We start from the raw sequence: 24,101 nt of genomic DNA, 5'->3' as shown, positions 1-24,101 counted from the left end.
CGTAGTGAAAAAAGAAACGCCCATGCGTCCTCCCAGCACACAAAAGCTGTGAATGTTGGCGCAGGGGCGGCGATACCAAAACAATACAATCGGGAGGTGGGGGCAGCGAGTGGGCAGTCAGTGGGGCAGTGCCGCAAGGGGCAAAGCGGCGAGGGAGACGAGTGAAACAGAAGGCAAAAGGGGCACAAAAACAAGGAGAAAAAGAGTGGCACAGAAGGCAGAAGGGCAAAAAAAAAGGAGTGAAACAGGGCAGAAGGGCACAAAAAGCAGGGAAAAACGAGTGGAACAGAGGGCAGAAAGGCAATAAACGAAGGAAAAACGAGTGGAACAGAGGGCAGAAAGGCACAAAAAACGAGTGGAACAGAGGGCAGAAGGGCACAAAAAAACGAGTGGAACAGAGGGCAGAAGGGCACAAAAAATGAGAGAAAAACGACTGGAACAGAGGGCAGAAAGGACCCAAAAAGGAATGCAACAGAGGGCAGAAGGGCATAAAAAACGAGGGGAAAACAAAGTTGAACAGAGGGCAAATGGCACAAAAAACGAGTACAACAGAGGGCAGAAGGGCACAAAAATGAGGGGAAAACAAAGTGGAACAGAGGGCAAAAAGGCACAAAAAACGAGTGGAACAGAGGGCAGAAGGGCACAAAAACGAGGGGAAAACGAGTGTTCAATACCCTCTCTTTCCCAGGGTGTTGCAACATATATAGTCCAATTCTTTTCTGCTTCGTGGCCCATAATAGATTCACAAGGAGGCTGTCCAGCTCTCGAAAGTACCATCAGGGGATCTCGTATATTGAGCCCTGCATGACATATAGGCAGCAAGGCAATATCACCATCTTGAATAGGGCCGATCTCCCCATCAGTGTTAGAGGAAGGTCTTTCCAAAGTTGGACCGGCGCACGTACTCCTGTCAAGACCCTACCTATATTCAAATCCAGGAATCTCTACCTCTCTGTGGTTATCCTAATACCCAAGTAGTGGACTCCTTCCAGGCACCATGCCAGTGGAATTTGCGGGAGCAGTACGAGGTCCATATCCATTAGTGTCCCTAGCGGCATGAGTTGTGACTTCTGGGCGTTCATCGAGAGGCCGGAGATCGGCATGAACTCAGACAGTGCTGTTTGCCGTATGGGCAGTGCCTCGGCCGGTTCCCGCAGATACCCCAGGGCATCATCGGAGTAGGGCGATTTTATATTTACAGTTCTTCCCACCTTGATTCCCCATTGCATAAGCCTGTGTCGTAGCAACATTGCGAGTGGTTCCATTGCCACCGCAAATAGTAGCGGCAATAGAGGGGCACCCTTGCATCGTTCCGGGCATAAAGGGAAGGACTCCGGCACATAGCCACCAGTTCGGCCTCTGGCGGTCGGTGCAGTATACAGTAGTATTATCTACGCTATAAATTTGGGCCCAAACCCCATTTTCCTCATGACCTGCCATATGTATGCCCCCACTACCAAATCAAAGGCTCGTTCTATATCGAGGAATGCAACCGCATATGGGCCATCTTGTATTTCAGGGGCGTGGAGGACGTTAAAGAGTCTTTGAAGATTTAACATGGTGCTCCTCGTAGGGATGAACCCACATTGATCTTCATGTGGCAGTGTAGGTAGGTAGGGAAGCATTCGGGATGCCAAAAGATCACTCAGTATTTTGGTATCCATGTTAAGCATCGAGAGAGCGCTGTAAGACTTCACCTCATCTTCTGGTTTGCCCGGTTTGGGCACTAACACCACAAGTGCTTCTCGCATAGCATCCAGGAGGCACCACACTTGGTAAGCCTCGCTGTATATCTTCAACAGCCTATCTACAATTAAGTCTGCAGATTTATGATAACATTTTGAAGGAAAGCCGTCACCTGCCGCTTTTGATTTTTCAGCGAGGCAAGAATCTCATCCTTAGTCAGGACTGCCTCTATTATAGTCCTATCTTCCGGCCTAAGACGGGTCCCGCTAAATAGAACATCCTACTGGGGTCTGGCGTTGTCATTTCCAGTGCATACAAGTCAGTTAGTTGTGGTCATATCAGCTTATTTGTACCCCCCTGTGTTGTAAGTAATGTGACCCCTGGGTCGCTCAACGGCAAGATGGGAACTCAGGAGTCCTGCTGCCTCACCAATCTGACTAAGCGAGCCCCCATCTTGTTCCCTCTCAGCATGTAGTCTCTGTCTGTGGGCCATATAAGTGTATTTTTCCAGTTTGCGCCAGTCATCGAGTACGGCGCTACACAAGCGTCACCACTCTTCTAGCCTGGAAGGTTGAGTTGGGAGCATCTTTTCTATCTGTAATAATTTGGATTCATCTCGTTCCAGGTCACCTATCAATTGTTTCCGCACCCCATATGATGTGTTCATACACACTCCCCAGAGTACCACTTTCATTGCTTCCGAGTCATGAGCCCTACTTGTAGAACTGCCCCAGCTTTTGTGGAAATAATGTCCTATTGCATTCTGGACCTTGGCCAAAACTGGCAGGTCTGCCAGTGCCTCTGCACGTAGGCGCCATTGCGGCACCACTGTGCGCGGTAGTTACCAAGCCAGGGAGAGAAAGAGGGGGTATGGTCAGAAAGATACCTCGCCAGATATGTCACCTTGTAATTCAGAATTGCGAGGCCTGGAGTTGATAGATAATAGTCTAGTCTGCTATATGTACCCGCTGGCAGTGTGTAGCGAGAAAGAATTCTAGCAGTCTGCTACCTTTCCCTCCATACATCTTTTAACCCTAAGTCAGGCGTCAATGTCTGCAATCATGACATCATGTCGGGTTTTGTGTGTATTCTGGGAGGCTCGCGGTTCACCGCTGGGTCTAGTATACAATTAGTCGCTTGCGAGCTATATGTCATTGGTTAGGTATGGAGTCGCTGCTGTTACCAACTAAGTAAAGAACTGCAGGTGATAGGGGAATGTATCCTATTGTGTCCAAATAAGAGCTCATCAATCATTCATCTCATTGGTTGTAATTAAAATAAAGTCTTTATGTGCGCTTTTATATTCTACTTGGTCGTTTTATTTGCAATTCTCATATGTTTTAGCTGCTTCCCTCAAAGCTTCATTATGTTAATGTGAATTTTGGTACAGGATTCCGTAATTCTTATGTCTGTCGGTTTCACCACGGTGTCACCTTGGGTATTCACTTTCAGATTGGTCAACAAGGTTCTGTAAACTGTATATGTTCTTCTAGTGCTCCACCTCGTACTTCACCGCGGGTCCGTCTAGTTCTGTCAGAACTAGACGGACCCGCAATGAATGATTGATGAGCTCTTATTTGGACACAATAGGATACATTCCCCTATTAAGGATCCTGATAACACAAGATCTAATGTAAAGAATGATTCCACAAAAACTTGGTGATGATGACCCCAATTATTTTTGTCCTGAGGAAGGTGTAACCATATCCAAGGCTAAAACATCGAAACGCGTCAACGCACTTTGTTTTTTAAAATCCAATTAAACCGAGTGGTTTCCATAAATACGCCAATCTTGGACATTGGAATGCTCATACACATTACAATAAGGCTATTGGATCTGATTATCTAGGACTAACATCTATTGTTCCACTGAAAAGAAGGGTTTTTTTGTCTGTTTTTTAATCAAGTTATATGTATTTATTTTGTGACATTTGTTGTTCATGTATACTGCGATAGTTTTTTGTATTGATGTATGTTTTATGAATTTTCTATTGTATTAACGAAGGTGTATATTAATTGTTGTTCAGAAAAAAACTGGTTTTTCTGAAATTTTTATTTGTCTTTGGGCTCCTTATGTTAAGGATAATACCCTATCAAGTGAGGAAAAAGATTTTTTAATAAAGAAAACGTACAAACGTTACATTTTAGTTGGTGGCGAAATTTATTTTTGAATAATGTGGTTATGTTATAGTTAAATGTTATTTAGAATACAAAATTATTCTCCATAAAGTTAGTCCAGGGAAATTCCCTTTGACTTTGATTGTCTGTAGTACCCTGTTCCCTGGAACGAGTGGGGTCTTCTCTCTTTTGTTAACCCAGATGTAATGTGAAACATCTTTTCTGCATCCGAACAAAGACCTCTGGTTGGAGATGCTGTCTCCAGCAATCCATGAACGCATTGGTTTTCAGTACAAATGTTTCTGTTAAAATTTGGAAAGAACCATGGTTTTCGATTTGTTGGGCTGCTACACTGCAACATGTTTGCTTCAGTTTTTTGTGACTTGCACTATGTTGCCCCATGAGCTGTCAATGTGTTTCCATTCAATACCCAGTTTGTTTTGGACAAATCTCATACCAAGCCTGCAAACAGGGATGAGGCCTATACAAGATGACATCAGGCCTAACAGGGACTTGTATTGTCTTGTCTTGTCTTGTATTGTCTTAGTGGGCCAGCTCACACAGATGGACGCACGGTTATTGACCTGCCTTGTGAAAGCATTTGATTTCCTTGTCCAGCATGTTGTGCGGAAAGAGAGGGAGGGTGAGGTGAGAGAAATATGAAAGAGAAGTGGAGAATGTGAAGGGATTTCCGGACACATGTGGCTAAGGTGGAGAGAGAGTAGGATGAAGTAAAGAGAGAAAGGAGTGGGGTGAGCAGAAGTAGAGGGTGAAGTGAACAGGACAGCAAGGTAAACTGGAGAGAAAGGAGGGTGAAGGCGGAAGGGAGGAGGGTGACATGGAGAGACAAGAGGGCGAGATGCCTAGAGCAGAAGAGATCAAACCTATGGGTTTAAACCTCTAGAAATACTCAGTTAAAACTAGCAGTCAGAACCCAGCAATATATATTGTATGCAGCTCACATCCGTACAAGACCACCCAACATGCACACACCCAGCTCTCGGACACCAAGGAGACACTGGACAAGCCGACTCATCTTTATGGCCCAGCCATTCTTCTTCATGGCCTACGTAGCTCCCAAATCCTGGAGTCGATCCTGCTGTGCGCTCTGGGAGGTGCCTGGCTCCTACTAAGTGGGCGCCTTATTACAAAGAATTCCTTTGCAGTATTTTTATTCCTTTCATGTGTTCCTTATTGCACCCTTTTTAGTTTGTTTGGATTTACTTTACCAGTACGACTCTGGGAGCAGGGAAGCCTCTCCTCAGAGCCTGGAATTTTTGGACCCTGGTTGGGAAGCCCATTTCTTTGCTCAAACTTATTTGAATTTCATGCTATCGGCGTTAATCAGGAGACGTCCACCTGGCCCCCCTAACCTCGCAAGGGGGCTTATGCTTCTAAGCACGTCCGCTTAGCGGGCTCACTGCTGGCGCGCACATGACAAGCCCGTCTGCGCTGAGTGCCAGCCCCCTTGCATCTCCAACAATCGAGACAATGCAAATAATAATGTATACTGGGGTGGAGTTATCATGCCTTAAACACCCGAGGTAAGAACTTTGCCTGCATATGCTTAAACTTTTATACATCACCAAATCAGTCTCAAATAACCTGCTACAAGTGTAAGGCCATCCTACCCAATATCATGTTCATAGGAAGTAACCTGAAAACACTCGCCAATCCTTAGTATAGCTCCAAGCAAAACAACAAAGTATTGCGCTGCACCCTGTTAAATGCTAGATCTCTGGTGAAACAGGGGAAACATCCTTTACAACGCAACTTTTACCACACAGTGCTTTTACATCGCAACTTTTACAACGCAAACCATTACAACGCATTGCGCTGGGGGCGCTCTAGGATAGGGAATAGATGTAATTTACTATCCAACACCTTCCCTACTATCCACGGGGACTGGAGTTGGAATAGTAAATTAAACTATTCACTATCCAGCACCCCTCTACACTATGCGTTGTAAAGGCATGCGTTGTAAAAGTTGCGATGTAAAAGCATGCGTTGTAATTTCATACATCCGTGAAACAGAGTATAGAGCGTGCTGAATTAATTGAAAGTCATAATATAAAGATTGCATTTGTTACAGAATCTTAGATGGATGCGACAGCGGGCCCCAAAATGGTCAATGCTACAGAGGGTTCATTTGTCACACCTTGAATAGGCCTTTAGGAGGAGTGGGGGCCTAGCAGTTATTTACCATAACTGATTGTCAGCTTCTTTCGCTACGGTCACTGCTACTACCTGCGAAGCCCTGTACTTCTACTTCCAATATTCTAACCATCACTCTTCCAAGGGAATATTACTCTCTGGACCTCTGGTCCCAAAAGTACTTTTGTGGCAAACCTAGGTACCCTATTAGAAGATGGGTCTTTGCACAAATAATGTCACAATACCTGGTGATTTTAACTTCCATCCAGAATGCACTTAGTATTCAGACACCGCTGTCCTTCAGGACATCATGAGTAGCACTGGGTTAGTACAATTAGTGTAAGACCCTACCCACAATGCAGTCCACACCTGGGACGGCATCTTTTGCAATCATCTGCATTTAGCTTATACAGGTTTATTACCTCTCTCATGGTCTGCTCACTCGGTGATTCTATTAGATTTAGCATCCCCTTCTCGACATCACAATCGCTTTGCCCCCAATAGCCCACTTACCATTCAGGCATGGAACACAATCAGCTGGTCCCTATTAGAAGAACAGCTCTCCACTTCCATGTCATCACTGCCCAAGGATATAGAGGCATCTACGGCCTAGTATACTGATTGGGTCCAATCAGCCTGCATGATTTTAGCACCTGAAAAAAACATCCAAACCTAAGCATTCCTATCCGACCACACCTTGGTATTCATAGGAACTTAGGGAACAAAAACGAATTTGCTAGCACCAAGAACACAATTGGATAAAGAGCTATATTAGCTCAGAAAGAGAAAAATATAAGTCAAAGGTTATCTTTATATAAGGCATTGTTAATAATAACTAAAACAGACTTCTTTGCCAGTCAGCTAACTGCTGCAAAACACTCTACCAAAGAACTTTTTAGAACAGTATCCAGACTAGCCTCTCCCTGCACTCAAAAATGTCTAGTACCCATACTCTTTCGGATTAAATCTCATTGTTCTTTTTAAATAAAGTCAAACACATTTTTCACACCTTCGGTTGCTCTTCGGTGGTGACGAGAGGTCTCATCGATCTCTGACAGCCAGAACACGCATATTGGCTCTGGTCCTTCGGTGCCCATGACACGCTTTACAGAATTCGCCCACTCTCACAAAAAACAACACTAGACTTCTTTCTATATGTTAAATCAGGATCCCCCCTCGATCCCTGTCCGGTAGTAGTGATTAGATTGACTTCTGAACCAATAGTTGAAATACTTACCTCACTGTTCAATGCTATGTTCAAATCAGGGCTTCTCCTTAAAGCATGGAAGGAGTCATCTACTCTCCCCCTTCTGAAAAAACAAAACCTTGACCCAAAGGATCCCGACAATACTGGTAGAAAAGGCCATGAATTCCCAGCTAACCAGATTCATACAGGATAACAACTCATTAGACCCAACGCATTATGGCTTCAGAGGAGGCCATAGCACAGAATCAACCCTTATCAAGTCTGTTGAAGAAATCATGAGAGGCTTTGATGTCGGGGACAACGCTGCTTTAATAATGCTAGCTCTCTCAGCGGCCTTCAAAGGGTCCACCATGACTTGATAATGGATCAATTGAATGCTCGTGGTATTCAGGGCAGGGCCTGGAAACTTCTACACTCCTTTCTCATGGAAAGGAAGCAAGCGGTGGCCTTAGTCACTTGGGGTGAGATGTAGGTATATTAGATTTACTAATTCATAAATACAGAATTTTACCGATTCGGTATTCATGAATAGGTAAATCTAATGTAGGTAATCATTCGGTATCAAATACCGAATCGGTAGGATTTGGTATTTACCGATTCGGTAATTACAGAATTGGTATTTGCCATTATCAATGGCAAATTCTGATTCGGTAATTACCGAATCGGTAAAAATACCGAATTGCCAAGGGGGACAGGGTGTCACTTTGACACCTTGTAGCGCCCCTGTTTCTGGCTTGTGTGCCATGTGGCACATATACATGCCCTAAGGGCATGTATGGCACAGGTAAACATGCACAGATGTGCATGAGCACAGGAATTCGTTATTTACCACCCAATACTATTGGGTGGTAAATAACAAATTCTTAAGGGCCTGTGGCACTGTTTACTGTGCCACCTACATCTGGATTTACAGAATCGGTAAATTTACCGAATCGGTACATTTACAGATTCTGTAAATCTCAAGCCCCCTACATGTCAAACACCAAATACCGGTTGGTAACGGCCAAAATCGCCGTTACCGATCGGTATTTGGTCTCCTACATCTGGCCCTTAGACGCCTAGCCCTACTCTATTTAATGTGTATGTGTCATCTCTGGCGCAATTGATTAGATCATATGGATTTCAATTAATATCTTGTACAGATGACACAGAAATAGTGATGTCACTGCTGCAAAACCAGGAAACAGATACAGGAGGCAAATTCCATGAATGTATGCAGTCAGTAAAAACTTGGATGAATGAAAACTGTCTAAAGTTGAATTTTGGAAAAAGCAAAGTGGTTATTTTGGGAACAAACGCCAACTTTTTGGTCACCTAGATGGTGGCCAGATGAATTAGGTACTCTTCCAACTCTAGTTAAGAAAGCAAAAAACCAAGAAGTAGTAATCCATAGTAATCTCATCTTTGGGGATCAAGTGAATGCTGTGACTTCTTCCACCTTTCTGATTCTAAGGATGATTAAAAAGATATTCCATCTACTGCCTCAGGACTGTCAAAAAATAGTAATAACCTCCCTCATCCTGTCAAAACTTGATAACTGCAATGGCTTATATGAACATGTGCAAAAACCACAGTTGATGGACAGAATGCAGAACAATGTCATACATTCACCCCAGTACAGAGATCGGGCCTAAATCCATCGTTTTTTTGCACTCCACACCACCCCAAGCTTGTTTCCGGTCCAGGGAAGGCATGGCTTGGCAGTTCGGGCTGGACTGTTCCCATGAGGCACAGGGTCAGACTGATTTGCATATGGCCATGTCTGAACTGGGGTGGTGTGGAGTGCAAAAAAACAATGGATTTAGGCCCAGATCTCTGTACTGGGGTGAATGTATGACATTGTTCTGCATTCTGTCCATCAACTGTGGTTTTTGCAATTGTCACCCCGAGTGGAATGGGTATGCTCAGACGTGAGTCCCATGCTCTCCACACCACTGGATTCAAGCAAGCCAGGCTGAGGACGCCTGGAATGCCAGAAACCGGTCCTCGGGAGCTTGTTTCCGGTCCAGGGAAGGCATGGTTTGGCAGTTCGGGCTGGACTGTTCCCATGAGGCACAGGGTCAGCCTGATTTGCATATGGCCATGTCTGAACTGGGGTGGCGTGGAGTGTAAAAAAACGATGGATTTAGGCCCAGATCTCTGTACTGGGGTGAATGTATGACATTGTTCTGCATTCTGTCCATCAACTGTGGTTTTTACAATTATATGAACATGTGACAGCAAAATTTGAATAAATTGCAATTATTGCAAAATGTGGCAGCTAGGCTGCTAAAAGTCATACCTAAGTTTAAGACCGTACAAAATGAAATCAGAAAGCACCACTGGCTACCAATCAGGCATGCTGTTAGATTCACAGCCCTTTGTTCTGCCTCCAAGGCTCTTCATGATTGCGGACCATGCGATCTCAGGCAGTGTTTTAGATGGTATATCCCTACTGGAACTCTCCGTTCCCTATGAACAAAGATGATGGTAGTGCCCAAATTCAGAAGAGCTAACTGGGGTGGAAGAAGTTTTGTCACCTGCACGACCAGGGCATGGAATGGACTTCCTTTCCATATATGTTCCTCTCCAGGCAAGGCTAAACACTGCCGGAATACTTGTAATATATTCTGAGGTTAAATCTGTTACCTTAATCATGTGAGGAAAGAAGTCTGCAGTCTGCGTGCAGAGCATGGGATAACCACTAGTCACCTTCTGTGTTGTGCCTCTCTCACAGGAACTACAGCTTCTTACAGATGCAGGAAGGGAAGCACCAGATGAAGAGGCGCCAGGCGTTGGGGAAATAAGCAGTTAACAAAACAAATGAAGAGGCACATGTATTCAAGGGTTTTTAGGTTCTTTCTGTGGAGGCTCGTTGAAGTAATTAGGATAATGAAGTGCATCAAATTACTCACAAAGACAGTTGAAAGGTGGCAAATATGCGTCCTGAAGGTCCAAGGATGCCATGTAGTCTGCTTCGTGGACTTGGATTGTCTTAGTGGGACTGACAACTTTGCAGACTCTGCCATGGCTTTGAGTTTTATTGCTATTTCCATAGATGGAAACACTTGTCCCAACTGAGTATTAGAGGATCAGTTTCAATACAGGAGTACAGCAGTCACCCTGGACCAGCAAAGGGCCTGGGACCTTAATCATGGTACTGTGTTGCAAGGTTCTTGTGGGAATATGGCCATATGGTCCTCCTTACCCATCTCCATGGGGAGACGGATGGCTTTATATTAGTTTTCAGTCCATCCTGCAGAATTATCCCTGCATCTTCCAGTCAGTCTTTTTTTGCTACTTGCAGGCCATAGTCACCAGGTAAATTTGGGGTAGTAAACTACTAGTGCACTGTACTATTTGAAGGGTCTGGGAGGTCCATGACTTAAGCCTTTAAACTGGGCAGTGACGAGGATCACAAAAGGAGACTGGTTGTTCAAGGATAGCAAAGGCCCGTTGTTGCAGCTTGAACTGAACACCTCAGAACAGCATGGCACCTTACACTTACTATAGAGCTACCCTGCCCCCATTCTCTCCCTCAAATAACTCAAGTTCCCTTGCTATGCTGGCTTGAGGCAATACCAAAGGGGATGATGGAGGGAGCGCTTGAGCAAATCATACAGTCACCCCCAGTCAACTGTTTTGGGTTTAATCCATCATCATTCTTTAGCTCACTCGACCACTCCAGTTCAGACATAGCCATATGCAAATCAGTCTCACCCTGTGCCTCATGGGACTGAAGCACAATTAATGGCTGGCCAAAGCGTCAAATTTTATTTTTCTGTGGTATGTGACTCAGTTTTGTCAGGTCACAAGACTGGTAGGCTTTAAATCCTGGGATCTCATTGAGATATTTCACTAGTGAGGTGTGATTAAATGACCATATAAAATCTGTTGAGCTATTTGCACAGACGTACAACCTAAACTGAGCCCATAGTTTGACGTCATTGTCTGTTTTGCAGTTGGTTAATTGGTGTTCCATTTTGTAACAATATGATGCTGATCAGATGGTGGAGAAAGGAAATGGGACAGAGTCGCCTGAAACTGAGAATGGACAGGGTCAGTGCTTGCCTGTGAATGTAGAGGCTAAGAGGAGTAAGTAGGAAAAGCCAACTCACCTTATAGGAAAGAGGCAGCATTTCAGGCGGTGACCAGGGGCATACAAGTGCAGGCAAGCTTGCCTTTGGCACACCGGAGGTACTCCCTAGAAGCTGATGCCCTTATATGTGTTGAGGCCCTTCTGCACATGCTCAGTATTAAGGGTGGGCGTAAAATCCGTTTCGCGGGCGAATTTGCAGATTTTCCGCGATTTCGCGATCCGGGAATCTCGCGAAATCGCGGTAAAATCCGCGAATCAGCAGGGACGAATTTTCATCCAAGCAAGGGTTACAGCAGCAGGTGCAAAAGTTGAACCTAATTTCTTTGTAACCTTTTACAAAAGGGTTACAAACAAATTAACTTCAACTTGGACACCTGCTGCTAATTGCTTCCTGGCGCCTCGTTGCCTACTTGCAACTATTCTCTGACCCTGCTCTGACCCTTGAAGCAGGGTCAGAGAATAGTTACAAGTAGGCAACGAGGCACCTGTCCAAGGAATTAAACCTCATCAGGAAGCACTTACAGATATAAAAAATTGGAAGAAGGGAGAGGATGGTAAATACACCCATTTTGAGTTGTCAGGAGGGGTTAAACTAAAAGAGACCTTTACAGCACAATTTTCCTATGCATTTTGCTAAAAATAAAAAGCTGTATGTTCTGTAGGGGCAACTCAGGAATCTGGCCCTTCAGAGATCCGGCCTCTCTTTCTTTCTCTCGTTCTCTCTCTCCCTCTCTCTTTCCCTGTCTTTCTCTCTCTTTCTATCTATCTATCTATCTATCTCTCTCTCCCTCTCCCGACTGCATGGATAACTTCGCTATGCAAGCGGCTCGCGAAGACGCAAAAATCCCCGCGTACACGCAAAAAACCCCGCGAGCACGCAAAAAAACAAAAATTCGCGAATTTTGCGGATCGCGAATTCGCAAATTTGCGGATCGCGAATTCTCAAAATTCGCCCATGCTTACTCAGTATATGGTTCAGCTCCCTTTAATAATGTTGCTGGGATATTAGAGGAATTGAAGAGGAGTCGTTACTGGTTGTATCATGAGCAACATGACATTTTAGAGTGTAAAGAGTGACCCTTCAAAAATACTAAGCATATTTTACCAAACTCAAGTAAGGAATATGACTTTAGAACCAGCAAAGGGCTGCAGTATATGATAAAAGCTTCTGTAAGGGCAACGACTAAGGATATGCTTTTTTTTTAACAATTTGTGCATTGTTACTGAATGTGTTTATGATGGACTTCAATTTGCTCTAGTCTGTTTATGGCATGTATGTTATAGCATTCAATCAAATCCTTTTTTTATGTTGAAACCATAAAAGCATAGTTATAGCATTCATATAAACATTAATACATCTTATTTGAATTCAGTTTCTGTGCCACTAAGTCATGAAATTCTCAGGTTAAGAGTAATTTCCATTGACACAGCGAATCCATTGCAGATATCTTGGTTTCTCTGTAATTCAATTCTGTGAACATTTGATCACAGGTATCTTATGGCCCGATTTAGAGTTTGGTGGAGAAGAGGGTATTTAGTCACAAAGGTGGTGGCGAACACACAAACCAACGTACCTCCCACCCTATTTAGAATCAGTAGAAGTGACATCTTTCTGTGAACAAAGACCCCTTTGGCTCTGTTGACGGAAGGTGCCCTCAGGCAGCACAAAAGAGTAGGGGCTGTCTGATGACAGGCATAGCACCGCCCACCTTATTTTGGGTAAATAGTGTGATGTCTCTTTTTCTCTCTGTTACCTGGCAGTTTGATCTGGCAGTAGGATGACGAAAAAAATCACATAGGGACACTCCCTGGATGTCGCTGTGTATAGTTCTTTGTTTCCAAAATTAAACTCACACTTTTTGAAAAACAAAAACTGTTGTTAATTTTGGTGAACCACTAACAAAACTAACAGCGGCTGTCCACCAAACCTTTAGTACCTTGACAGTAACTGCGTGGCCTGCAGCGAGCTCTAAATTTGGTGAATCATAGCCCGTCTGTCAAACACTAAATCTGGCCCTTACTTTCTGTGTTAATTAAAGCTCTGATCAATGAATTAGAAGGTATCTTTGTTTTTGGCATATCCTTGCTCTGTTAATTCGATCACATGTATCATTGTTTGAGTTTTAAACTGCGTGTTTAGAAGGGTTGGGCATGCGCTCTGCTCCCCCGGTAGAGTTTGCAAAGTTTGGCCCTCTCGGGGCCTGTGGCTTAGCCGGCTGCAAGATGGCCACACCTTCAGTGGGCTCTGCCAGCCAAGCCGTTAATCCGCCACGATCCTGCAGACATCAGTGTAGCTGTCTCCCTGCTCTACGCCATCCTGACTCTCCTCACTCGGGGGTGCTGATCGATCTCCCTTCAGGCCCCCGCCGCTGCATCGAGTTCTGCCACTGGATCCAGGCGCGGCTCCTGGGCACTTCTGCTGGCGTGTGGCTGGTATCCCCGCCGTGCTTCTATGGCGCTGCTAAATCGCTGCAATGCCAGTGCCGAACCGTGGGACTGGATCGCCCCATCAGAGCCAGCCTGCCGCCCGGCCTCTTCTGAGTCGCGTTTGTGTGGGGGTTTCCTGCGGCGGGGTAGGGGGCAAACGCACCATACCGTTGGTCCTGGGCCTTTCCTTTCTCCAATTGGCGCCTGCCGACGCCACTCGGGCTCATTACCTCCAGTTGCCTCCCTTGGGCCCCGAGTCGTGGGCAGCACGCTCCCCGTGTCTCCCCGCTGCCTTTGCCCCGCGGGATTGAACTCCTCGCAGCACTCCTGATTTCTCACCGCAGGGGCCGCGTTCTGCGCGGCTGCCTCCTACAGGCCCACCCCCGGCGCACCGGCTCGCAATGCTGGCACTTCTCCTCCTCTTAGGCCTGTGGACCTGGTATCCGGCCTTCATTGCCCATCATCGTGTGCGGCGGCGGTCACGGACCCTTATCGCCTCCTCCTTCAGCGAGTGGCCCATGTGCTATTTCAGGACCCTATGCTGGATTGGCCTTGCAGGTGCTCTGGCCACTGCAGCTGGCTACTGGTTGACTGCCTCTCCTTGTACTGCCACCATCTGCTTCCCGACACATACGGCCTCCCATGCCAGGCGCTGCTGCCGTTCCCTGCTGATGTTCTATGGACAGCGTGCCTCACCTGGAGTAGCCCCGCACATCTCTTTCATCTCTCCGGAAGTTTCCATCTGCCGGGGGGGGCCTGATTCACAGCAGCTCTCCTGTGTGGGCTCTGAACCTGTGGCCCAGAACCGTTGGCCGGCTAACCACCCTCATCAGTCTCCTTCCGGGGGCTTTTACTTACCGCACTGCCCAATACGCCTCCCACGGCCTCTTCTACCACCGTCTACCTCGCCCTGTGCTTCCGCTCTGCCTTTCTTGACTCTCGGCTGCTCCGTCTATACGACTGTGCCTGATCATGGGGAAAGCTGACCCCAAACAACCCAAGCTTGCCTTCGATCAACCCCAGCAAACACGTCAAGATGGGGCGGTCATTGACGTGGGCGAATCGGCCGCCCAGATTGATCTTGGCCCGAACAGAGAGGATGACTTTAAGGCCATCATGCTGGACGTGAAAACCACAGTCACTGGCATTGCCACCCTACTCCATCACCTGTCAGCCCGACTGGACACTGTTAAAGCCCGGGTTGACTTGCATGACAGACGCTTGACTCAGGTTGAGGCGAGAGTCTCGGATGCCGAGACGCCGCGACACAAGACGATCACAAGCTTCTACAAATGGACAAGGTTCTCGAGTTGATCAAGAATGAGGATTTGGAGGCGCGCTCCCGTCGGAGCAACCTTTGCATCACTGGCATGCCCGAATCCTCCAACATCTCTAAAATGGAAGACTTTGTGGAGCAGCTCATCCGTGATCTATTTGGCAATGTTCTTTCCCCCATTTTCATTGTCGCGTGAGCTCACCGCTCTCTTGGCCTTTGACCTGCTCCTGGTCCGCCGGCTTGCCCCATCATCGCCAAGCTGCTGAACTTTAGGGACTGAGACGCTGTTCTTCGTGCGGCCATGGAGAAAGGGAAATCCTTCATCAGGGGGAACTCCCTTGTCTTATTCTCTGACTACACAATGGCGGTGCAGGCTCCCAGCCAAGCGAATACCCCAAAAACATGACATCTCCTATTCCTTGGCGTACCCTGCTAAGCTGCCAGCCGACCGTGCAACACACTGGTTTTCGTCTTCCGTTCACCGCAAGTGACAGTTGCCGGCTACTTTCGAGGGCACGACTACACCTCCCAGCATACCACCTCTGGGCCTGTTCCCCATAGCACCCGCCCACTACACTGTCACTTCCCGCTGCTCCAACCCGTCCTCATAATTCTGCCCGCCTGTCCCCCACTATGACTTCAGTTCACCTCTTTATCTCGCTTCCTTTGCCACCCTACACGTGATCCCTTTTCCATCCAGCCCAACCTACCCACTCCGCCCTCCGCCTCTGGATCTCATCACCCCTATCCCTCAATTGTCTCCTTCTGTTCACTCCCTCCTCCCTCCACACACCTCCCAGCCTCACAGTTTTTTTCTTGTCCCACATGCCCTTTCACCCTCGATCACCCTTCCCCGGGACCCCACTGCACCCTTATTACATGGGCCACCCCAGCCATTCGCCGACCCATTGCGCCACCGTCTGTTCTTCTCCCCACTCTCTCCCTTCCCCCCCCCTTTTCTAGCCTTACCTTCTTCCTTCCTCCCCCGTACAGCACCGTTTTCCAAAGGCAATCCGGTCCTGAAGATGATCCTGATTAACAAGGATCGAAACGTCGTCGACCCCTCAGCGCAATAATTGGCGCATCTCCCAGTGTGGCTTGTCTGAATCATTCTTTTAAATCAGACAAACTTTCGCATTGCAATTTAACTTGAGCCACATTGTTCTTTTTCTTCACTGTTTATATTCAAACACTTTCACACCATGCGTCGTTCATGCTGATCACAATTGTCACTTGCGTCGCCACCCTTGTGTCACTTGCACATACCAAGCACCAAGTACAATTTGGGTTGTTTTGTTATTCATTTATGTACAGTGCTGCTACAACTGTGTTTCTTATTCCTATTTTTCTTTAATTACACGACGCCATGAGCACGTTCCAAAACGTATCGAGTCTCCTTGTTTCTGTTCATTGTAATGCTTTTCGCATACATGTCTAATTGTCTCTACAGTAATACCAGTAGGGGTGGGCGGAAGTCGCGTAATGGACTTTCGCAGAGAGGCAGGGAAATTGAACCAATTTCCCTGCCTCTCCGCAAATTCCCGTTACATGACACATGCCCGCCGCCCGCAATATTACATCGTTTAAAAGCCCAAAAATAAGTTTAAAAACACTTACCTTATCACAGGGGCATCTTCCTGTTCTATCTCAGCTTTCAAGAAGAAGCCGAGATAGAACAGGAAGATGCCCCTGTGATAAGGTAAGTGTTTTTAAACTTATTTTTGGGCTTTTAAACAATGTAATATTGCGGGCGGCGGGCAGCGGGCGGCCAACTTCGGTTCCGCCCCGAGTGTGCGGAAATTAGCCCCGTTTTACCGCCTTCTTTACGGAAGGCGGAAAGGGCAAATTCCTGCACATTCCGTGGGCGGAATGGAAATATCCACCCACCCTTAAATACCAGTTGGGATATTGTCTGTTTATTCTCAAGCTGCGTGTCACGCAGGGCTCCAAAGTGCATATGTTCACGGAGCCAAAGGCTGCATTGGCCTATGCGAAGAAATTTGACCAGGCGCAATGCTCTTCTCAATCCTGCTCCCAGGCTGTTGTCGACAGCAACCTGAGTGATAATGACTGAATCCTGCCTCTGCTATTGTGTCTTTGCAATCTGTGCTTTCTGGTGTAATGCTGCCTTCCATAGCTGAGTTCCACTCTGTCCCAATTACTGCATGTGTCCCTTCTCTCCACTGTTGCGCTCCTGCTCGTTGTCCATTGGGCCCTGGGGATCGCTGTGGTCGTGGGGCTACTCACCGCTCCTGCAGTACTGACCTTCTCCTTACCTCCTCTCTCCCATGAACTCCGCTAACTTCCATTACTGGTTTTTACACTGCACTTCCCATTTCCACTGCTCATGGTCCCCATTGCACATCTGTCCATATCCGTCATTCACTCACCTGGCACTGCGAAATGACGGACACGACTATCTGGACTTGGAAAGTCCGCGATCCCAATAACCACCGCAAGGGCCGCCTGGTACATGCCCACCTTATAAGGCATAAGGTTGACCTTTGCTGCCCGCCACCTCCTCCAAGCTTCTCTCTAGACATTGGGGTGAAATCCACTTCTATTCCAACTATTCTCACGGGGTATCCCAGACCTCCAGGGGCGCTTTGTCATCCTGCGCGGCACTCCCCTGGCCCAACCACTGATCCTTGCGATGCTATATGCTCCCAATTCCGATGACCCTGAATTCTTTGCGCAGGTTAGGCAGCACATTTCTTCTCCGGGTCCAGCCGCGCTCTTTTGGTGGGGTGGGGTTGCAATTTCAACATTACACTATCAGCCACTCTTGACATACTCTCCACCCGCGCGCAACCTCTCTTCTACCTTCTGCACTCCATACTCACTGTTCGATGCGTGGCGGCACACCTGCCCCGTGGCACGCAAGAGCACATGCGTGACAGGCTCCTGGGGCTGCTGGTCCCACTCTTGATCACTACGTCGGACGCCTTTGCGTGGCTTACCTCGGTGGACCCTTTCCGACCACGCTCCCGTTCGCCTCTGTATGCAACGCCCTCACTTCCCACGGCACATGTTCTTTTGGCAGCTCCGGGATTCGGTATTTTGGGACGAGATTCAAACCGCAATCACAAACTACTTTGACCTCAATGTAGGCTCTGACGACTCCCCTTCCACGCCCTGGGAGGGTTTTAAGGTAGGGATCCGAGGTGAATGCATCTCCAAGCAATTCAGTGTACTACGCTCTATGTGCGGCACTCTTGACAGGATGGAGGGGGAGATTAAGGCTTTGGACTTGCATTCTCCACCCTAACCCTGACACTTTTGCGAAGCTCCGGGGTAAACTCACTGATTTCAATGATGAAGCCAATAGGGAGCTCTCCTTCTTAGGTGGAGAAGCGAAGGCGCGCCGCTTCAGTGAGGGGGATTGTCCTGGCAAGATCTGGCTAATCTCTTACGACAGCCCCACGCGGCCTCTTATATTACTCCGCTCCAGGACGGAGATCCAGACAGAACTACCTCTCCCGAGGAAGTAGTGGCTCAATTTTCTGCATTTTATTCCCAACTCTACACAGCTGGGGCCGTGCCCCCGCTTGACATTCTTGATCAATATTTTCATACCCTTCAGCTCCTCTGGATGGGCATCAGCCACCGGGAATACCTCAACGAACCTTTCTCCATAGAGGAGTTTCTGGCTGCCAGAAACAGCCTGCTGTGGGACAAGGCCCCCGGTTCTGACGGCTTGCCAGCATACTTTTATAAGGCTTTTGCGGTCTTTCTGGTCCGCACCTCACTGCTATGTACAACAAATCATTTGAGTGCGGCCAATTCCCTCCCTCCCTCGCTCCGCGAGGCCTTGCTAAAGCTTCTCCCCACTCTGATCGTCCTCTGTCTCATTAATACTGATAACAAGATCTTTGTCAAATTGCTGGCCTCCTGCCTTCTCCCTGTCATGCCGCTAATCGCTCGCCCGGACCAGTCTGGCCTCATCCCAGGCCACACTACGTCACATAATCTGCAGACCATTTTTTCTGTCCTTCATCAAATCAATCCCGCACTTCTGGCTGTGGCGGCCCTTTTGGACACCACCAAAGCTTTTGATACTCTAGAGTGGCCCTTTGTTTTTTACCTATTCCCTCGCTTAGGCTTTAGCCCATTTTTTCTGCGCAAAGTTCAGCTTTTCTACACCCATCCCACAGCCCGCCTTTGGATCAATGGTCAGATCACTGAGCCTAATCCCATTGCTAGGGGCACAAGACAGGGGTGCCCTCTTTCACCCATGTTATTCATTATCGCCATGGAACCCCTTGCTGACGGGCTCAGACAATACCACACTCGGAGGGGTCCCGGCTTCGCGGCTCGAGCTCTGGTTGTCTCCATGTATGCAGGCGACGTCACACTCTGTCTGCAATCCTCTGGAGAATCTCGGCCCTATGGTCCGCGAGGAGGTTTGTTTCGGGGGCCTATCTGCATCCAGGTTAACTGGAGCAAGTCCATTCTTTTACCCCTCACAGACGCCACTGTCCCCTTCACTCCCGATTACCCATTTGCATTGGAGTCAGGACCTACTAGATACCTAGGCATTTGGGTCAGCAGGGATGTGGATGAACTCTGGAAGGCCAATTTCAGCCGTGCTGTGGACTGGCTGGAGTCTAAGATCCAACTCTGGTGAAGACTGCCCCTGTCTCCGGCGGGGCGCATAGCCATCACCAAGATGGTGGTGCTCCTGAAGTTTTTGTATTTATTCATGAATGTCCCCATCTCCCTCACAGCTCACTTTTTTCGCAGACTCCACTCACTTATAATCAGCCTGGTCTCGGCCGGTCGGCAACCTTGATTCACATATAATATACTCACTCTTCCTTTGTCGCGCGGCAGACTGGGAGCCCCGGATTTCAAACTATACGCCCTCAGCGCCCAAGCCAGCTCCCTTCACTTCTGTCTACACCTGACGGCTTTCCAACCGCTCTTGTTGGTGGAGGCTGATCTTGCTGTTCCCTGGCCGCTCCTGACCACTCTTTTTGCCCCAGCGATACCCCCACATGGCGAGATCGACACAGTGGAGACTTTGCGCTGGGCCTGGGATGGGCTCCGGAGATATTCTGGCTTTAGCATGCTCTCTGCAAATGCCATGCCCATCGCACATAACCCGACATGCCCCCCTCTACAGATGGCCGGAATGGTCAAACGTGCGACCCGCTTGGGACTCTCCACGGTGTCAGACCTCTACCTTAGCAACACTTTCTTTTCTCTCACTCCAGAGTCCGGCCCCATGGACACTCTGCTTTATTATCAATTCAGAGCTCTCTGCAGGGAGCTTCATCCCACGTTTCCTCAGCCCCCCGATGGCTGACCTCAACTTTATCTACACAACCCCCTCCCCCACAAGCAGGTCACCAAGAATTACGCCCTCGCGCTTGCGGACTCTTCCATCTCCACTGACCGGGCCCATGCGGCGTGGGGTGAAGACCTGGGGGACGATCTCTCTCAGGAGGTCTGGCTGTACTGCTGCAATCAGACCAAACGCTTATCCCTAAACTACCGCCTGCGCCTCATGCATTTTAAATACTTGCATAGACTATACCGCTCCCCCGCTGGGCTGCACAAAATGGGCCTCACCCCCAGCGACAGATGTTTGCGATGCTCTACTCCTGCGGCAGACTTCTCCCACCTCGCCTGGCTGTGCCCCAAGGTCTCAGAATACTGGTGCGATGTGTGCGTCGCTATCACTGACATTACCTCTATGCCTGTCACACCGGACCCACTGCTTTGTCTCCTAGGCTTTGTGAAATTCTGCAAGACGCTACTAGTCGTCAGACTGCAATGCTTCTCGTTTTTGCACCGCGCAGGGTCTTCATGTGCTAGGGTCGAAGATCTGTGCCCTAGGTTAGCGCTTGGCTCGAGGACGCTTTGCGCTGTCACACACTTCTGTCCGAATTCTGGGACTTAGTGCCTGTCTCTTATCTCCAGCGCAAAGGCGCCCTGCCCTTTGCGACCTCTCCCACGCTCCCTGCCCGCCCGCGGTGGGTGCCGAAGTTGGCTCGTGAGGTGCTGCCTCCCCACCCACACACTCTTCAGGTCCCTTGCACCTTCTTCCATCTGCATTGGGCCTTCCCCGGGTGCTCTCCCCCGCTCTCCCTGCTCACCTCTGCATTTCTCTTTCTGTGTAATGCAATGGGCTTCTTATATATGATGGTTCATATAATGTATGTAACAAATGTAGTCCTCCTCTTCGATTGCGGACCTTCCGCCTGCATACACTGTAACTTGAAGTGCAATTCATTCTCAATAAAGGTTTCTGACAAATTAAAAAAAAAAAGTGTTGCCCTCTGTGCTTGTAGCACGGAGTTCGGTAAAACTCCGCCAACCACTGGCGTGGCTCAGAATATCAGCGCATGCTCACAAAAATGAAGGATACTGTGTCCCTTTCAGGGAGGCAGAAGGATTGCCTGGCGTGTGGTCACCATTGAGACGCTTTGGCTATGCCTCGGGACTGCAGTTGGCTTCCACTTTGCCCCATAACCTGCTCACTTCTTGCTCCTCCTTGTGGGCACTGCCTGGATGAAGCACCACCAGAGTAGAGGAGTCACGCCATAACCAGCACCATGTCAACTGCAAAGGAGCAACACAGTACCCGCCGACATACGTCCCCTACTCTGCTTCACCCTGCTCTGGGTGCAGGGTAGCTTGCTGGGCATCACTGTACTCGGGGGTCACACAGTAAGAAAGAAATTCCAGCAGCTCATACATACTGCTACACTAACCGGTCAAAAACAACTAGGACTGGGAAGGAGCTGAACTGCTGCCATTCCCTTAGAGTGCTATGCGAGCACTGCTGCACATGCACTGATGTCAGGTGTGTGTTTGGTGCCATCAAAGTACCTGATGCTGCACGTGCACCAGGCATTTGTTCAGTCCAGTACTTGATAGTGCACGTTCTCCTGGTGCCATTCATGTACACTACTTTCATTCACATAGTGCAGGCCGAGAACTTGATGGTGCACGTGCACCACATTGCTGCACACGTACTTATTGCAGTGCAACAGTACACGATCCTGCAGGTGCACCCTGCGCTGGAGCTAGACATACCCTTTTTTGGTCCAATGTGCACTCTGTATCGTATACAAACTCAGCGAATTCCACTGAGTTTTTAGATAACTCCGCAGATTAGAGCTCCGCAAGTTCGGCCCACGCCTACTGATAACCTTGTTTGTACAAACTTTTGAAAATGCAGCTATTTGGTCAATAAAACCTTAACGTCTGGCTGCAGCTTCCTCTCCTTCAGCACTAGAAAACTGTAATTGATATTGCTGTGCTGCTCAAATAAAAGAACTAAGTAAATAAATGTCTTAGAAGCTTTCTTGTTTAGCCCAATACAAGCTGTGGATAGTACCATTAAATGATAGATGTCTTTATGTCAGCGTCAATTCATGCTGTAATCATTGGATTACACTTCTAGGTTTTTGTTTTAATCCATGTTGTCAGCAGTCATGTTTGCCACTTTTTCCTATGTTTGTTGTCATGTATTTGGTCTTTGGATTGCAGATTTCTCAGTGTCCATTATAATTTGTGATGTGAACATTGTAAATGTAAATGTACAGGAATTTATATAGCGCAAATCACCGAGCGGTTTCTAAGCGCTTGCTTAGGGAACCCGTCCTGGTATTCCCCTGTGAGATAACCCCGGCAGGGTATCCGCAAGGTGAAAGCCAGGCATCCCGCCGCGAGGGGCCGTTGTGGAGATTAAGCAAGCTATTGCCCAGAGTCGCAGAGTGTGAACCCGTGCATCGAGTAGGCACCGGAGCGAGAATTGTCAAGTCCATGGACATTTTAAGACTCAAGACCCCGCCGAGCCAAGAATTGAACCCTGGTCCCGGGCTGACCTCTGCTTCCAGGTCTGCCTCCTCTAACCAGTGAGCCACACTTGTTAATGAATGACTAACAATGTGCTCTGGATATTGTTACAAGGTTGCGAGTGTTTTGGTTTACACATGAATAAAATACCATGTTCATTAGATTATGATTAAACCACTTCTATGCTAATGTACAATTGTGTACCTGGCTTTTGTTACTTCATTTCCATATAAGAAAACAAATAGATTTGTTTTATTCTGATATTTGTTTTTTTGGGCTCATGAAATGTTAATGCTTAGATATTATTTTTGTCCTTTTAGTGAAAGACAGCAAGAATAAAAGCAATAATCAGAGGAATATCTTGGACACCAGGAATTGCAATTCAACTTTTGAGACACTAACCACCAGAAAAGTGCGGAACAGTTTTCGGAGATTTTGTTCCACTAAAGAAGCTCTTCAATTGTTACAGATGTGCATTCCTTAGACAAACAGCCTTTTACTGTGCTGAATTGGTAGCAGACCCCACTAGAATGATGAATGGGACATAGTACCTCACAACAAAGGAGTAAGGAGTATCTCTTGAGTATGTCTACATATTAACATTACAAGGAACTCTAATCAATCAAGTGACCTACAAAGGAGAAAGTCCACAGAAATGTTTAGAATGTAATAAATCTTTCCAGGCTAAAGTAGCTTGGATAACAACAGAAAATGTATTCATTTACACTGGACACCAGCCACGGACACATCTACTTATTGCTGTCTTCTGCGTAAAAGGCAACTATAGGAACACATCAGAATATCCTCTAGTGAGAGGCTAGCTCAGAGCATTGCCATGTAAATAAACACTGAATATGAGAACAGAAATGGCTATCTTCTGACAAATCAAATGTGCCAGTTAATGCCATAATATTGACTTTATTCCAGCGAGAAAAGAAATAGGAGAGAGATAGAATGCAGAAATGTTGCCTCCACGGTGTTAACTTAGCTGAACATCTGTACACAGTGGGACTATCAGTAGAAAATATTTACTTAATTTGTCATGGCAAAGAGAAAGGTGCTCTTCATTTAAGTACACAGCTTTGCAGTTGTAATATTAGTACCAAGAATTTAGAATGTAGAGAGGTTATTTTTCATTTATATGTGTTAGTAAAATGTACCTAACTTGAAAGTACTAACCTGGGCATACACATGAGAAGCTACATGCATTTACTCAGTGTCTCTAGAATGTTATTACAACTATGGAATTATTTAAACATAATGTGTTTAAATGGGGGAGGAGCACAAATGCACTAAATGTGACAGAGATTTCTTTATAAATACCCATCTGGAAAAACATCAAGTAG

At 47.2% G+C, this 24,101-nt stretch overlaps 1 protein-coding gene across 1 annotated transcript in view; it reads left to right on the top strand.

Moving 5' to 3' along the window:
- The window catches only part of LOC147700366 (uncharacterized), a 379,926-nt gene that overhangs the window by 92,336 nt on the left and 263,489 nt on the right, over positions 1 to 24,101 (top strand). The window contains exon 2 of the mRNA XM_086935723.1: positions 4,439 to 4,452. Within this exon, the coding sequence (XP_086791849.1) occupies positions 4,439 to 4,452 (14 nt within the window). The remainder of the gene's footprint in view (positions 1 to 4,438; positions 4,453 to 24,101) is intronic.

This window comes from Lissotriton vulgaris, chromosome 8, assembly GCF_964263255.1.
Source record: "Lissotriton vulgaris chromosome 8, aLisVul1.2, whole genome shotgun sequence".
NCBI lineage: Eukaryota > Metazoa > Chordata > Amphibia > Caudata > Salamandridae > Lissotriton > Lissotriton vulgaris.
The sequence above is the reverse complement of the archived record's forward strand: the minus strand, read 5'-3'. Positions and strand labels throughout refer to the sequence as shown.